Here is a 17,394-nt window from a genome sequence, read left to right on the forward strand (position 1 = left end):
TTATTAGATAATAAGAGAAGGTAGAGGTTATATATAGTAAAGACTATCTAAAGATTCTCCTTATAGTAATAGTTATAAGTAGCCTACTAGTACGTACCTACCTTAGTAATCCTATATAGAGGCTTAATAACCTTTATAATAGTATTATTAAGGTACTTATAATAGATTTAGGCTAGGAGTTTAGTATAAATAGTATAGTTAAGGTAGGAAGTAAATTAAATATAGGCCTATATAATATTATATAGCTATATAACTTTACTATTAATAAAAAAAAAGAGGCTAGCGTAAGGATAAGCTATTAGCTAGCTTACTAAATAGTAAGTAATTAAGTAAGAATAGCCTCTTTACTATTATTAGTATAGCCTTAAATAATAAGTTATAATTTCTTATAAGGCTTCTTATTAGTGCCTTTTACCTTATTTATAATTTATAATTTAAAAATTTACTTATATAGCTAGAGTTAGTTAATTATAGTAAATTTAAAGACGCCTTATATAATAAGGCTATTAATCTTAGTAGCTACTAATTACTTAAATAGCTTACTAGGCGCTATAATAACCTTTTTTTTATATAGCTAGATTATAAGTGCTTAATAGGCTTCTTCCTTTACTAAGAGGAAGGTAGTATAAGGTGTTAAATGTGGCGGAATTACACGTGAATTAACCGGCGAATACATAGTTGCCCTACGGCGAATTGTTAGGGAATAGGCAGTAAAAAGGCCCCACTTTTAGGGTAAATCCACTAATCATATAGCTAGGATTTCTCTAGGATTTCCTAACTAAGAAATAGGGGGAGTTCCCTGCTCCTATAGGATCTTAACTAGATACATATAACATATTATATAATTAATTAAGTAACTATTATAATCCTTATAATTTAATAATTAATAGTCTAATATATACGTCTATAATAACTAACGTACCTATTTACTAATTAAGGTTATATAATAATAGGATTATTAGTATATAGCTACTACCTTAAGTTAGTTATAATAATAATAGTATTTTTAGTAGGTTTATTACTATAACTATTATTATTATTTAGAATAAATTAAAGGCGTTACTTAGTTAAGCCTCTTTCTTTATTATTTACTATATAATATAGCTTAACTAATATAGATTAAAAAACATAAAGGCTATTAATATTAATAGTAAAGTCTTTACTTTAAGTAGTAAGTAACTTATATAGGCTAGACTAACCTCTTTTCTTACACTAGACGTAGACATTACTACCTAAAGGCAGATCCTTTATTATAAAGGTATCTAGGCTATTATAAGTAGTAAGAGCCTTATTAATTTACTATATTATATTATATTTATAAAGATCTTTAGTTATATTATAAATAGTAGTTATATATTAAATTATCTTAAGTAAAAAGGTAAAGTTAGTAGTTATATAAAAGTAAGCACTAAATACTAATAAGGTAGGCATAAGGCTATTTAGGCTAGTAGTATTATTAACTACCTTAGTAGCGCTTTAAAGTGTAGACTTATAGTTCATAGATAGGCACTCCTTATAGATTATTTTATACGCCTGTTAGAGTATAGTGTAGTATCTTTTAACCTTTTTAATACTATAATAGGCTTTAATAAGGATAATCTTAACTTTAACGCCTATTATATAGGCCTTATATAAAAATTTAGTTAAGATAAAGTTCTAGCCTATATTAGTAATAACTTAATCTAGAGGACCTTAGTAAATATTAATCTAGTAGTAGTAAAGTGCCTCCTATATAGTTTTTACTAAAATATTATAAAAGAAGTAGGCTATATTAAAGGTAGTAGTAGTATTAACTATATAAAGTATAAGGTTACTATTAAGGTATATTATATTAATAATAATTTCTTATTAAGTGTTTAATTACTTTTATTTTAATCTTATAGCTAGCCTTATAAAGGATCTTATATAGCTAGTAAATTAATAAATAGCTAAACTATTAATAAAGGTAGCATAGCTTAACGTTAGTTAGGTAATAACTTATAAGGCTTTACTTAGGCAGGCTAAGTAGTATCTATAGGTAGCCCTATTTTTATATAACTAGCACTATAAGTTTACCTTATTAAAGAGTATTTATAAAGTTATTGAATTAAATTAATAGCTAATCTATATTAGCTAAGTAAAGTAAGAAAGGTATATTAGTAGGTATTATATAAAAAGTAATATACCTAAAAGAAGTCTCTACTATAATAATACCTTATAAAGTAATAGTATTACTATTACTAAATCTAATCTTTACTTTACTTATAGCTATAGTGTTAATATTTATAGATAGTTAAATTTACTATAATGTAATAGCTTATAAGTAGCCTATAGTTAAATAACTTACTATGCCTATATCTAGTAAAATACCTTAAAAGGTAGCTAATAAGTAATAATCTAGTATAAAGGTACTAGGTGACTTAGTAGAGGTACTATTAGGGTTAATTTTTATTAATTAGTAATAGATAGCTTAGTTAGTAAGGTTAGTAGTAAGTATATTACTATTTACTTTAGTGCTACTAAAAAACGTAGTTAAAGTATAAAATATACTGTTATCTTATTCTTTATTACTACTAATAATAAAGTAGGCCCCTTAAAGATACTATTAAAGATCTTTATTATTCTTATTATCTTTACTTTTTTTTTTTATAGTGTTATGCCTTTATAAGTAGTAAGGAAGGCGCTATATATAGTAGCTAAGATATCCTTTATATATTAATTACCTTTAAATTACTAGTACGCTTTATATCTTTTATTAGTAGTGTGTTTTATTAACTAGTAGCTAGGCTTATAGTAAATATAGTATTTCTTACTATTATAGTTACTACTATTACTACTATTATTATTATTATAGTAATAGTTACTACTACTACTATAGTTACTACTAAACTATTAATTATAGCCTTAGCCTTAGTAGGTATAGTCTACTTAATATTAATTATTAAGTAATAAGAGTAAAGATTTAATAAAGTACTAGCTATAGTAAGAATATCTTATAGTAGTACTAATTAATAATTATAATTAACTATATACTCCTTTTAATATTATAACTAAAGTATATAAGTAAAGGTTACACTTAGGAACTCTAGAGTAGGTATTTAGTAGCTAATTTCTTAGTACTTTATTATTTTAGTATAATAAAAGGAGAGCCTATTAGATAAAGGTAAGCTTTATAATAAGCTCCTTAAGGGCTTAGATCTTAGTTATTATAAGATTATTATATATAACTTAAGGTAGTGTTATTTCTTACTATTTAAATAGGTAGGTCTATATTTATTCTTATATCTTAAAGTAGTTATAAATTTAGTTAACTATCTTATTAAAATCTTAAATACTATTACTATAGATATAGTTAATATAAAATAAAAATACCTTACCTTTTAATATAATAAAAAAAGTAGGACTAAGTTAGTATTACTTAATCCTAACCTTACTATAGTTATCTTAAAAAATACTTAACTTAAGATTAAGAATATTATATAACTTACTACTATACTTAGTTTTATTTATTAGTAGCTTTATAAGATTAGTTAGTTAATAGGGGTATAGTTAGGAGGAAGAGATAAGTATAAATTTAGATCTATATAGTAGCTAACGTTATAACTTATTATAGCCTTATAATTAAAATCTCTATATAGTGCCCTAAGGTAAGAGGTTAGTAGTAAGCTTAAGGTTATTTAATAAATTAAATAGTATATCTTACTAAGGATTTACCTTATTTATTATAATAAGCTAACTACTTAATTACTTACTATACTAGTTATAATAAAGGTAATAAAGGTAAGGGGTTCTTAGGTTATATAATAAGGTATTAATAAATAAAGTGCCTATATTACCTCTAAGTACTAGGTTTAGATTAGTAAGTATCTAGTAGATTTTATTTTATTATAAGAGTAAGGTTAGGCTATTTTACTCCTACTTTAGCTAGTAATAATCTACTGTTAGTAGATAAGTTAAGGTAAATAAGGTTAGCTACCTTTATAAAGTAGTATTAGCTATTATTTATAATAATATTAAAAAAGCAGTAAATAAGGCTTATTTAATTATTAACTTTTCTTTAAGTAAAATATACTAACTAGTAATATTATTAATAAATTTAGGGTTCTTTATTTATAAGTTAAAGATAGGACGCTTATAGTAAGTAAAAGTAATATCCTTTTTAGTCTATATATAGAAATTAGGATTAAGAAGGTCTACTAATTTAGGTGTAATCCTTCTTTTTACTAGATTAATAAAAACTTTATTATTAATAAGGTAGTTATAAAATATTAATAGTGCTTTAGTACCTATAGCGTTAAAAGTAGTAGTAGTCTAATCTATAAAGTCTAATTAGAAAGCGCTAAAAAGATAATAGCTATAAAGGTTACTATCTAACTATATAGTAATTATATATATTATATATAATCTAACCTTTTAGGGGTCTATTTTAGTCAGGTTAAAGTTAATATAGTTACCTTATATTAATAAGTTAATATAGTAAATAAATACTAGTAAAAGGGAGAGAGGTTATAAGAAGTATAATAATAATAATAATAGGTATAAAGAATAGTTATCTATTACTAGTTAATTTAATAGCCCTACTATTACTAGTAGTAGCTCTTTGTTTTTCCCTTTTTTACTTATTATTAATAAAAGCTTAGTTAAAATAAAGTAAGGAAGTAAAAAAAATTATAATAGTAATAATAATAATAAAGGTTAATTTTATAGAGGACTATTTACTAATAGGCTAGTTAATCCTCTCTACTTTATATAAAAAAAACCTTACTAATTTATTATTAGTAGTAATCTTATAATTAATTACATACTAATTAGTGTTAGTTAATTACAAAAGAGGGATATCCTATATTACTTTATAGATTATAACTATAGGAATTAGTTATTATTATTATTATAAAGTGAATTTAGACTTCTAGCACTTAGTGGTGGTATACCCCTGTTACAGGGGGATGGTAGATACTTCTAAGGGAGGCGGTGTGTTACGTGAATATCACGTGACCCTACCTCCCTGGAGCATACTAACTGTATACTAATAGCGACAGTTCTTGAGATGGAACTGGAGAAAGTACAACACCAAAGGCCGCCAGCAGAGCCACATCAACGGTGAACTTTTGGAAACTCGTTGCGGAAAGCCTACTTGCAAACGGCCGACAAGACGACGTATGATAGGTTTGACGAACCAGACACGGAGCTCTTCCGGGTATGGCTATAATACTTGCCACGGTTCACGCTTAGACCGAAAGGCCCACCAGGATCCATCGCTTCCAACCTTGATACTATTCAGCAACCAATGCCAACGGTGGACGGAAGAGCTCTATGTTAGTCTCAGTGACCTCATCCACGGGAGCGCGCGGCAATGCCCCGTCTGGAGAAATTGCTCAAAGTTCGACGAATTCCCATCTGAGAACCAAAATCTACTGGGTCAGTTCCGACTAGCCCACGAACTTCTGAAAGTGGAAGATTTCCAACAGTATGGCGCTGTCATTCGCGAGGCGTTTCGTACGGTTGAAATGCTCATCGACAGTGAAAGTTGCACGATCGTCCGACTGTTGCTTTTAGACGTTCCGTGGAACCTATTCGCCTATGAGCGGAACAAAGAGCTGCAGGTTTATCTGCATCACATTTCCCAAATGCTGAATGCCAAAAAGCCCGGAATGCCTATTACAGCGATGGCGAAGACCACGCACGCAATATTTCTCGAGTCCCTAGCCCAGTTCTCGCACTCACTGGAGCAACTATGCGACGTGACTGCGGACTGTTTCATAGCCACCCGCGGTTCTGATGACTTGAAAAGTCTGTATGCACGGCAAGTTGCACTCGTGAGCGGGAACAGCCATGAAATTTCAATCTCAGACATTGAAAATGTTCTCGAAATCTACAGCGATCTCTGGGACGAGGCTGTTGGTTTATTCGGGGAAAATTTATACGAAGCCATGACGGTCGAATGGTATCGCATACGTGCTATGGAGTGGTTGAGCTATGATGGCTTTGAGCACTCATGCGAACGCTACATACGTCGTATACAGACCAAAAACGGATGTCACTGGCATGATTGGGATCCAGAGTATCTCAATGACGTTGCTTACATGCTACGGTACTTGGCTCAATTCCATGAGGACGCCGACAATTTTGACTCGTGCATTTTTTATTCAGAAGAATGCATCCGTATGCTTAACTACCTGGTCGAAAAGCATGGAAGTTTTGCTGGATACCGTCCTCGGGCAGTAGAAGTTCAACTGGAACTTATCGAGGTGCTGAGTAAACTAGGTCGACTGCAGGAGGCTTCAGAAGTTAGACTGAACGTGGCAGGATCGGGTTACCTGAGAGAAGTGGTGGACAATGATGTCGAGTGTGAAAGTTTGGAGATATAGCGTGAATGGGAGAGGCATGAATGTTCCAAATATATGTTTTCAGCTATCAAAGATGGATTTCTGGCGGTGTCTGATGGCCCAGGCATTAATCATGCGCTAGTATGCAAATACGTGTCGAGGATACATTCCGAAAGACGATATCAACCAGCAATGGCATCGAGTAGCATGATTGGCATTCAGTGACAATGCATCGACGCCGCGGTCGTTACCAGTCTTCTATATTGAAAACCCTGCTTCTATGTAAGTACGCCCTCATTCTATGGCCATTATGGTCCTTGGAAAATCTGGTGTTCATTAAAATGATGTTTAACATGGCGAACAACGCCTCTGACGAGGCCTGCCCGGCCTTTCAACAAATGCTTGCTCGCAACCACACAGCAGAGCAAGAGCCTGAGTATCATACGTGAGGAATGGGACAAAGAGTTCGTTATAGAGTAGATCAAATCGAATAAGTCCATCTCGTCCAGACTGAACAACCTGGCCTAACGTTGTGAAGAGTTGAAACCAAAGTCGATATCCGTATCAAAGCTACACGTGACATCGACGAGGTGGGGCCACCTTTATCCCTTATCGGGATCGGACGGAGCGCAGGGGGGCCTCGGCGCCAGCTGTTATTTTCGAATGCCCATCCTGCAAAGCCTAACTCTGGGGAAAGATGGTCCCGGGATCGCATTCCGTCGTGCGCGTCCCTTTCCAATTCAAGGCAATGCCCCGGTCGACCTGAGAAGACCCTTTTTCATTTTCCATCACAGTGGTGGTCCCTGCTGCTGCGGCTGCTTGCGAGAGACGAAGTCGAAAATACGCATACCGCCCGCATCATGGCGTCCTTTGCGCAAGTACTGCTGGGCCTTGCTGTCTGCTGCATGGTCCAGTTCGTCGCTGCGCATCCTGAGGATGGCCTCCCTTCGTACCACTACGGCGCACCCATCCACGTCGAGTGCATGAACCGCAGCTCGTGAGTATAGCTCGATGCCTTTGCCGGCTTGCGGGATGTCATTGGCCTCGCACCTACTTTATCCCATCCATCGGCTCAGCCTCTAGCTAACACATCTCTCTCCTCCCTGCAGCGAAACGGGCGAACACATCGAAAACTCCAACCACGAAATCGAGTGGATCCCCTTCCCCGTATGCGAAGAGACGAATAAGCCCCTCGAGTTCCGCTACGGCCACGAGGGCGAGTTGAACTGTACCATCCCCATGGTCTCGGACCCCTTCTTCCACCTGCTCGAGTTCTTCATCCACAACGACGCGCCCCTTGCCTGCCGCCTGCCGGCCCGTCCCGCCCCCACCATCGAGGTCGTCGGCGAGAAGCCGTACCAGCAGGAGCACATCCCCCTTGTCTTCGCCCTCGCCGGCACCCTCCAGCGGAGCCACCTACACGTGAGCACCCACATGAACGTGCTGCTGCACAGCATGCCCAAGCACCACCTGCGGCCGCACGACTCGGGCGTTCTTGACTCCGGCACAGCGTACAGCACAAGCCCGCTGAGCCACATGGATGGTATCTACACGCAGAGGCTGGTCATTGGAGATCCGCTGCCCCTTCGGCTTTCTGTGAGATGGTTCCCCACGCCAAACCTGCCCAAGTCGGAGGGCCACGTCGAGTGGCAGGGCATGGGCGGCCACATTTACGCGAGCACCATCTTCTATATCGCCACGTCCTTCATGGCCGGCGTGCTCGTCGCGGCGACGTACTTCTTCGGCGTCGTGCTACCCAAGAGGCTGCGGGGAAGGGGTCTGGGCGGCGCTACCCCGCTGGGCTACGGCCTCAACGGTGTCGGTAATGGTTGGGGATACTCCAAGACCGCCAAGCGGATGGACTAGAACAGGCCTCGCACGAGGCGGGGATTTGTATGATTGTTTTCGATTCATGTATATTTGACGCCGCCTTTCTGAATGACCTTTGTAACGAACGCTCGGAGTTCATCTTGGGAACGAAAATTTAGCTGGGATATGGCCTTGTACTGTACAATGTACGATGTGGACTGGAAAGGAGTTTGGGACAGGTTGACTGGAACCGGGCATGCTGTCTGACCGAGCAGGATGACATGATATCCTCAATGGAACCACGGCTGCTTGGAATCAAACACACATCCGCTTTTCACTGCGACTTCGCCTTGTCTGTGACTTGCACCCTTCTCATAATGCGCAGGCACATGTCTACCCCCATCAGTGCCGCTACGCTTGTCAGTGCTGATATGGGCTCTTCGATGAGGATGTGAACTTACGAATTACGACCCAAGGGCCATATAAGTTAAAGATGAAGACGTTCTTCTGGGCTTGGCTATACACAGCCGGATCCCAGTGAAGGGTGTCGTAGATGCAGGTCAGCGTCGTCAAGGCGCACTCGACGGCGAAGACAAGGACGGCGAGCTCGAAGCCGGGCGTCGTACCTGTCCGCCTAGAGAACCCGTAGACCATCCAGATGGCCATGGGAAGCTGGTAGAAGATCTCGATATAGGTGAACAGCTTGAACCATGAGGGAAGGCCGTCGTGCGGCGTGACGAAATAGGGGTCATTGTAGGTCTGGATGTAGAAGTCGCGGAGCAGCTGCAAGAAGTGCAGGGGCGACGACGGGTCTGCGTAGAGGCTGGACGGGTAAAAAGGGACCAGATCAACCACTAGTGGGGATTTTGTTAGTTTGTGCTCCCACAGGACATAGTGAGAATGATGAGATGGATTATGGGAATAACTACCGAAGTTATTCCACTTGGCAACTAGGTACAGCATCAGCGGGCCAATTGGCATTCGCTCAACTCAAAGGCCGTGCAATTAAAGCTTTGCAGTGCAAATCGAAGAGGTAGCAATGATTTTGAACGATGTTCGAAAGATCATGGACTCACGCAGAATTGCTGAAAGCTGGATGCTTGAGATGACAAGGTACGCGTTGTCGCGCCATGTCCTAGGTAAAGCTGACATAATCTCCGAGTCAACGAATGGAGGCAATCGCTCAAGGTACTGTATGACGAATAACTGCAAGCGTGACAGTTGAGAGCTAACAAGACGAAGTCTGAGAAAGAACTCAGGTTGACGGTTAGCGCGCGTGGTGACTAGGAGGAAAGGCGGTGGGCCGGAATTCTCGGTCAGGAACATGGAGGCCCTGCTGACATAAGCAGTCGTTGTATGAGTTTGCTTAACTAGTCGATGAAAGACTGCCTAAAATACCTCAAAGTTATCACTGTCAAGTTCTCAGTCCTATGAAATCTGAGCGGTTGACTTTACTTTTTTCCAAAATCACTAGTTTCTCCGATATCGTAGTTGGATTGGAGAGTAGGCGGAAATATTATAATCCAACTAGATACGAGGTTATCACCAAGTCATCAATGGCAGGGGAGACAGTCATTGTGGCTTCTAATTTTGCTGAATTTCCATCGGGAAAAGCTGTGACAAAGTCTGAAACTCATCTGAGAGATTGATACCATTTCGATAACCGATGGCTTTTGGTTGACAAGACAATCGGTGATAGGTGTAAATCAGGTCGATATATTGGTTGGTATTGCTCTTTCAAGGCGCACAGGTTATGCAAAAGTCTACCAATGAGCTTCAGGCCCTGTATGCCCAGCCATTCCTTCCTATCAACCGACGATGCTAAATGAACAAAAAGGGGCTTGCTGCAGAGACCTTGGGTTCAAGAAACCAGTCATCGGCATAGGACGACAGAGAATCCGAAAGTACGACATGTATTTGGCATGATTTGGTAAGATAACATTCTCATTCAAACTAGTCACTGCATCTCAATGGAAACCAGTACAATATCCAATAAAATCAACAAAGCGTATCCTGATAATGTACCCCAAACCATATGGAAGCAAACTTCCTCGTTTTTGACGATAAATGATATCACAATCCCATGCGTTCTGCTTTAAGATGCGCCGACAAACACGCTGTTTTGTTTACTAGCCGATTACATCCACACAAACATGGTGGTCAGCAACGTGATGAACATGAAGATAGAGCCAACAGTCGCAATAGAGGCAGTGCTTCCTCCGTTTCCACCACCTGCGCCATTATTGCCGCCATCACCTCCATCGCTGTTCTTGGCCATGTCCACTGTGAAGAAAGTGCCCCCGATCGGCCGGTCCAAACCGGCCTGTTTTCGGAGTTGGGAAATCTGAGAGAATCAGTTTAGAATCTGTCTTCTTGAATGACTTCGGATTGCCCCATACGCTGAATTTCTTTCGTTCCTTCATGTCGACACCCATCGCCTCGAACCCCATCTTATTCATCTTCTCGGGCTGAACGTAGAGTAGGTACACGTATCTGTGCATACCGCTTCCTGATTTGGGGTCTGGTACCATGTAGTCGTTGAAAGCGGGTGTAGAGTTGTGCATAATCAATGCCGATGAGAGAATCTCAGATTTCGTTTGTTCCACCGTAAAGTTACCGGCGAGATAGTACCTCACGTTCCGCTCGGTTGGTTCCTCGCGTGTTGGTGAGTCGGGCCCAATCTGCAAGCTCCCATCAGCGATTGCATCTTACGTTGATTTCTCGCGACGAAGTTATTTACCATACAAAGAATGTATCGGGTATTCCGAGTGACGTTCTGTGCATTCATAATGTTTTCAACGCTGAACTCGAACGGAAGCTTAGTCTCCATCAATTGGAGCATGGAACCTGGCATCATGAGAGTTTTGTTGCCGTCGCTGGACTTGTAGCCTGCATAAAAAGACACCGCGGGATTGAAAGAACCCATGACATCTGGAATGATGCCAGCATCCAAGAACGCCCGTCGAAATTCCTTTGTCGACATGCTTCTCGGCGAGGGTGGCTTGTCCCCGAGGGCACAACTCAATGCGGCAAACAATGCCAAAAAGCTGGTGACTGACTTCATTCTGAAAATGTACTCGGGGCTTTGTAGACTTGACTGTAGAGGAACAAAAAGACTGGCGTTCAAGATTTAAAGAATTACGATATGCACCCAAAGCCTTGAAAGCGGAAAGATGAATTGCGCGTTCTGGCGCCAGGCCTGGCAAAGTTTGAGCTCATGATTTTGAGTTGATTTCATCTTCTGTCCGCACTTCGGCATCAGTGTCACATCCCGGCCTCGTGGAGTAACAAAATTCAGATGGCCTGTATAAACCAATCTTCGATGGCATGGGACACTGAGTATGCTCTAATGATGAGACAGATAAGGTGAGGCTGTTTGCCTCGGAAGCTTCTGAAGCTACCCAATGGGGCGACCTGCGCGGGGTACCTTAGACTTTGCCTCGCAAGGTTCCAAGGAATTATACAACCTACAAAACTGATTGGATGAATGTTTAAGAAGAGGGGAATGAAGCTTTTGATGTAGCTCATATCAGCGCTTCACTCAGATCAACCCCATCAACCAACTTCGTCAACCAACCCGTCAACTTTGTGAATAGCTTCACTTCAACCAACTAACCTTAAGGCCAAAGTTAGGTTAGTTAGTTGACTTATGTAGAGTCGGATTATCTATATATTCCTCTGCTATATATTTATTCTAAAGCTAAATACCTACACTATATCCCTACTAGTAATATTATTCCTAGTGTTTATGTAGATATATAGTAAATACTCTGCTATAAGTTATAACCCCTTATACTTACCCTCCCCCCTATTAGACCTTTTATTTATTTACTCCCTCTTTATACCTCTATTTATTTCTTTTTCTTAAAGCTATTTATAATAACTTTACTAGTAATAAATACCCTTGCCCTCCGATAATCCTAAGACACTATATATACCTAAGTAAGGAATATATCTTTAGTTACTCTCCTACCTTATCCTGCCCTTAATAATCTTCCTGTTATCTGTTAGCATAACAGGATCTTTGTCCCTAAGTATTAGCTAGTAAAAAAGAAAGGTAAAAGAAGATTATTATAGATTAGAAACTATAGTGTTTTTCTTGTTAAGATCTATAGTTATAGTTAACCTAATCTATATACTAGGTCATCCTTCTAGTGCTATAGGATCTATAACTAGAAGGGATATATAGAGATATTCTCTATTGCCTTAACAACCTCTGCTTTAGAGCACCTTATAAAGTTATATAGGATTACAAAGAAGGCCTCTGTTACTATTAATAATAATAGTAACTATAACACTACTTCTCCCTAGCATAAGTAACTAAAAGTCTCCTATGGCACAGTCCTTACTACTAAGGTTAAGGCTATTTAGAACCTTACTGCTACTTTTATTATGTCTAGAAATATACCTATTAATATCTTTAAGGACCTCTACTTGAAGAGCCTACTCTAGTAACATAATAGTATATTATTCTCTTAGGTATTATAAGGAAGAAATTAGATAAGGCAGTATATCTATTGCCTATATTAATAAGGCAAAAGGATAATCTAGCAGCAGCTAAATTAATCTATCTCTAAGATTTATATCTACTTTAACCTCTAGACTTTACCTAATAATAAGGCTATTATAGTAATTACCTTATACTTCCTTAACCCCTAAGGGCACCGTTAGAAATATCTTCTTACTCTAAGGGAGCAGATTAGTGCCTATAATAGTAAGAATCTTACTACTACTATCTATAAGGTCTATAATAACTAGGGTATTACTAGAAAGCTAGGTTTAATTATTTATAATAATATAACTAATAATAACACCTATATATAGTATCTATATCCCCTTATTAACCTATTAATAGATAAGTAGGACTATAAGGAGTAGCGCCTCTATTACTTTAGCTATATCCTAAACCTTATTACTTATGCCTTTTGTAAGATATTTGGCTATGGTGTTGAAGCGCGTAATTGGCAGCGATACCCTGGATTGATTGATTGCTCTGTTATATGTGTATCTACTACTATGTTACGCGGCTATTGCTAATTGGCCCTTTGGAAAGGGGTAAATGCCTGGATTATTATTTTCTCTTGATTTAAGTGGAGAAATCTATCTAGGAAATAACTAGTGTATTTGCAGCTAATTGCCCTACAAGCGACTGTGTATTTCTAGCTAATTAGCCTACTTTAACACGCCCTCTTAGATTAAGGCTATTTAGAGCTGTTAATCTAGCCCTTAATTAATAATATCTATAGTTATAATCTATTATAACAGTTACTATAACTATAAATTACCTCTATCTACCTATTTAGTTACCTAGGTAACTAACTAAAACTAAAGTGCGTATAGTTAAGTAGTATTACCTACTACTTAATAACGTAATATAAAATAGTAACTTATATTAAAGCTCTTAGGTTTAATCCTAGGTAGAGGTAGAAAGACTTAATTATAGTAACGTCTATAAAGCCTACTAACTTTATAATTAGTTAGTTATTAGATATCTGCTTAGAGCTATAGATAGCGTAAAATATAGTAAATTACCTAGAGCTATAATAGTATAAAATATAGTAAAGGTAGGTATTAATTTACTTAGTAAGCTAATCCCTTTATTTTATTAAATATAGATTACTAAGTATAAGGTTTAATTACCTTAAAATTACTATTCTCCTTAAATATATTTACTAATATAGCTAGTCCCCTAGTAAATAGAGGTTTTACTACTTTAGATTATATTATTTAACCTTTTCTAGTTAGCCTTTTAATAAATTTATAGCCCTAATTAAGGTAAATCTAACTATATAATTTATAACTATAGAATCCTCTTTATTATAGAGGTATTATAGTATAAACTTTTTAGTATTTATTTATAGTATTCTTAATAATATTATAGAGGAAAGTAGCCTTACTTATCTAGTAAATACAGCCTTATATGTTAACTATCCTAGTTATAACTATACCTACTAAAGCCTATTCCTCTGTTATGCCTAGCCTCTAATAGTATTATTAATTACCTTATTAATTACCTTTTATTAATTACTTTTTGTTAATTACTCTTCTTTATTATGTAATTTAGCTTTATAGCTTTTTTATATCTATTTACTTTAGTTAAATAGTCCTAGTTATTAAATAAATAATTACTACTTTTACTATAGTAAGGCCTTTATTAATCTATTTACTATTAACTTAGCTAATAGCGTATAGATAATATTAATTTATCCTTTAGTAATCTCCTGCTATAGCTAATAATAGTAAATATTAATATACTATAGTTACGTCTATAATTAAATAAGCTCTTTTTTAACTAATCTAATTATCTATTAGTTATTATATTAGATTATAATAGGTATAACATATATAATAAGTAAGCGCACTAGATAAGTAAGCGCGCTACCTAATTATAGCTACCTTATAAATATAACTAAAAAGTAATTATAAAATAATAAAATTAATTTAAACTACTTAGAATCCTATTCTTTAGATATTTCTTTATTAAACTAGTACGTTTATATATTATATCTAGCGTTCCTATAGGTGCTATACTACTGTTTACCTGTTTTTATCCTTAATTTATAACTACTACTCTAATACGTTTCCTTCTTAATTTAGGTTATTACCTCTCTTTATAACTAAATATCCTATATATTAGCTATACTAAGACTTCCTCCTTACTTTAAATAAGTTTTTTTTACTTTTTTATATTAGTTAAGTAGGTTATTCTCCTTATAAAGGGTTTTAACTTTAGCCTTTAATAAAGTATTCTTATATATAATTCCTAACGCTCCTTTAAGAATATACTTAGTAGCTATTAATCTATATATTAAGGAGCTATCTAGATAATTAATAAAGTAATCCTTAATAAGAGTTCCTTAAGAAGATATCTCTATTATGTTATATAATATTTAGGAAGTCTAAGCTAGTAGTGTTATTAGAAGAGATCCTAGAGGTATTAAAGTGTATAACTTAATATCTAGCTTTAATAGCACACTTTCTAGACTTAGAGGGATAAGTCTTACCCCTCTAAAGCCTCCTTAAATATTTACTTTTATAAGAGCTTACTTAAAGGCGTTATAAAATACTAAAAAAAAGTTATCCTTTATAATATAAGTATTACCTTATTATATCTTATCCTTAATTTCTTAACTATACGCTAGCTTTAAAGGCCTAAAACACCTAATATTTAAGGGCTAAAGTAAATAAAATAAATAAGGTAGTATATAAAAAGTAATAATATTATTTTCCTTATAATATAGCTTAAAGTCTATAGAATAATAACTTTTATACCTATTAATAATAAAAAAGTAATATTTCTTTTTTATATATAACTTTAAATATTAATTAAAGTACTAAAGCTAATTTAGGCCTTTTTTATTTATTATTTATTTATTTTTAGATATTATAGTAACCTAGTTAGGTAAAAAACTAAATTCTATATACTAAGTAAAAAGGAGATTTTTACTTTTAATAATAATATATAATAAGACACTATAACTAAATAAACTAATAGCCTAAATAACTATAACCTATTCTTAATTTCTAGGCTATACTATTTTTATATTTAAACGTCTTTTAAAGCTTATAATAACTATTCTAGATATAATCTAGCCTATTATAAAGCTAGTCTTATTAAAGTTATAGATATTAGACTTTATAATACTATATTTTATAATTATATTTACTATAAAGTAAAACTATATGTTTATTATATCTAGATCTTTATATTAAGCCTTCTTATAGTTATACTTATAAAAAAACGTATTTAGAGCTCTAGTGTTTATTTAATAAAGTTTAAGGCCTAGCGCTTACTAACTAAAGGCGTATTATAGTTAGTAAGTAGTTAATTAGCTATTTCTTTAACACTACTAAGGTAAAAAGAAAATAATTAAGAATCTAAGTTAAAAATAAACTTAACTAGCTTCCTCTCTTTAAGTTCTATTAAATTCTATTAGTTAGGTATAATATTATATTATAATAGTGTACCCTTTAATTAACGCGTTACTAAATTATAACTAACGTTATATATCTTTACTATAGCTTAAATACTAAGTTTTAGATCTTTTTTATACGCTTAGACAGCTAGCTATACCTAGGCTTTATTATAAGTTAATTTTATTATTATTAGTAAAAGAATAAAAAAGAAAAGTCAGATAGTTAGATAGTCGTGGTTTAGTAGCGCGCTTGCTTGTCTAGTGCGCTTGCTTATTATATATATTATTAGTTAATTAATTTTAGATTATTAATTCTTTAAGTAGTTAGTTAGTAAAGATTAACTTCTTTACTACTTATAATAGTGCTAGTAATTTAGCCTTAGTTATTAACGTTATTATAGTCTATTACTTATTTACTCTCTATCTAATAAGGCTACTAAATATCTTAATTACGTACGCCTATAAGCTCTTATAGTTAATTAAATTATTAGTAAAGCTTACGTTAGAGGTAACTATTATCTTTTTATTAGATCTAAATTTAAGGTAAAGTCCTTTTATTTAGTAAAGGTATTATAGTATATAATTTACTACCCTCTAATATACTCCTAACAGGTTTTAATTAAATTACGCTAGCTAGCTAGTAGTAAATATAACGTCTAGCCTTATTATTACTACTATATATAGGATTAAACTAACTTTATGTTAGTAATTAGTAATCTTAAAGGTTATAGTAGTCTACTTTAATAGTAGTAGCTTTTTATTACCTATTAGTATATAGTCTAGTAGTAGCTAGACTTTATTATTAATTAACTTTAAGATCTTATTAATATATATTACCTATAAAAGCTATATCTTATGCTACTTATAGTTATAAATAACCTTTATACTAAGAAACTATTATATTTTATTACTACCCTTTAAGTAGTACCTTTTTTTTATTCCCTTTATTAGTTTGTTAGCCTTACTTTAGGCGGACTTTAGGAACATAAAGACATAATTATTAATATAGAAAAAGAAGGTAATAGCGCCCTCTTACTAACAGTATAGCTTACTAGTAACTAGTGTAAATCTAAAATTATAAAGTCGCTTTTTAAGGTGCCTTTACTATAGTAGTAGTAATCTTTATAGACTATATAAGGCTTTTAACAGGTTAGTAATTCTTATACTACTATGATTTAAATACCCTAGAGGTAATTATATAAAGCCTGTTTTATTTATATTAGTATATATAGATATATTTACTATATTGAATTAGATTAGCTCTAAATTAAACTTAGCTAATATTATAATAAGCGCTCTAAATAATAATCTAGCTAATATTACTATATAGGTATCTTAGATTACGTCTTTTACTTACTGGTCTC

At 34.6% G+C, this 17,394-nt stretch overlaps 4 protein-coding genes across 4 annotated transcripts; 2 read left to right on the top strand and 2 right to left on the bottom strand.

Annotated features, from left to right (window-relative positions):
* Nucleotides 1-5,606: 5,606 nt before the first annotated feature.
* GLRG_11717 (uncharacterized protein) lies at nt 5,607-6,347 on the top strand (the record flags this gene model as incomplete). The annotated part of the gene is made up of 1 exon (XM_008102413.1): nt 5,607-6,347. One exon carries the CDS (start codon nt 5,607-5,609, stop codon nt 6,345-6,347), a length of 741 nt encoding a protein of 246 aa, XP_008100604.1.
* An 818-nt stretch (nt 6,348-7,165) lies between these two features.
* GLRG_11718 (uncharacterized protein) lies at nt 7,166-8,171 on the top strand (the record flags this gene model as incomplete). The annotated part of the gene is made up of 2 exons (XM_008102414.1): nt 7,166-7,302; nt 7,415-8,171. 2 exons carry the CDS (start codon nt 7,166-7,168, stop codon nt 8,169-8,171), a joined length of 894 nt encoding a protein of 297 aa, XP_008100605.1.
* A 277-nt stretch (nt 8,172-8,448) lies between these two features.
* On the bottom strand, nt 8,449-9,266 carry GLRG_11719 (uncharacterized protein; the record flags this gene model as incomplete). The annotated part of the gene is made up of 3 exons (XM_008102415.1): nt 8,449-8,525; nt 8,576-8,968; nt 9,191-9,266. 3 exons carry the CDS (start codon nt 9,264-9,266, stop codon nt 8,449-8,451), a joined length of 546 nt encoding a protein of 181 aa, XP_008100606.1.
* Nucleotides 9,267-10,251: 985 nt separating this feature from the next.
* On the bottom strand, nt 10,252-11,178 carry GLRG_11720 (uncharacterized protein; the record flags this gene model as incomplete). The annotated part of the gene is made up of 3 exons (XM_008102416.1): nt 10,252-10,458; nt 10,514-10,795; nt 10,855-11,178. The coding sequence occupies 3 exons, from the start codon at nt 11,176-11,178 to the stop codon at nt 10,252-10,254; spliced, it is 813 nt and encodes a 270-aa protein (XP_008100607.1).
* Nucleotides 11,179-17,394: the final 6,216 nt, after the last annotated feature.

This window comes from Colletotrichum graminicola (assembly GCF_000149035.1).
Source record: "Colletotrichum graminicola M1.001 genomic scaffold supercont1.110, whole genome shotgun sequence".
In the NCBI taxonomy this organism is placed as follows: domain Eukaryota; kingdom Fungi; phylum Ascomycota; class Sordariomycetes; order Glomerellales; family Glomerellaceae; genus Colletotrichum; species Colletotrichum graminicola.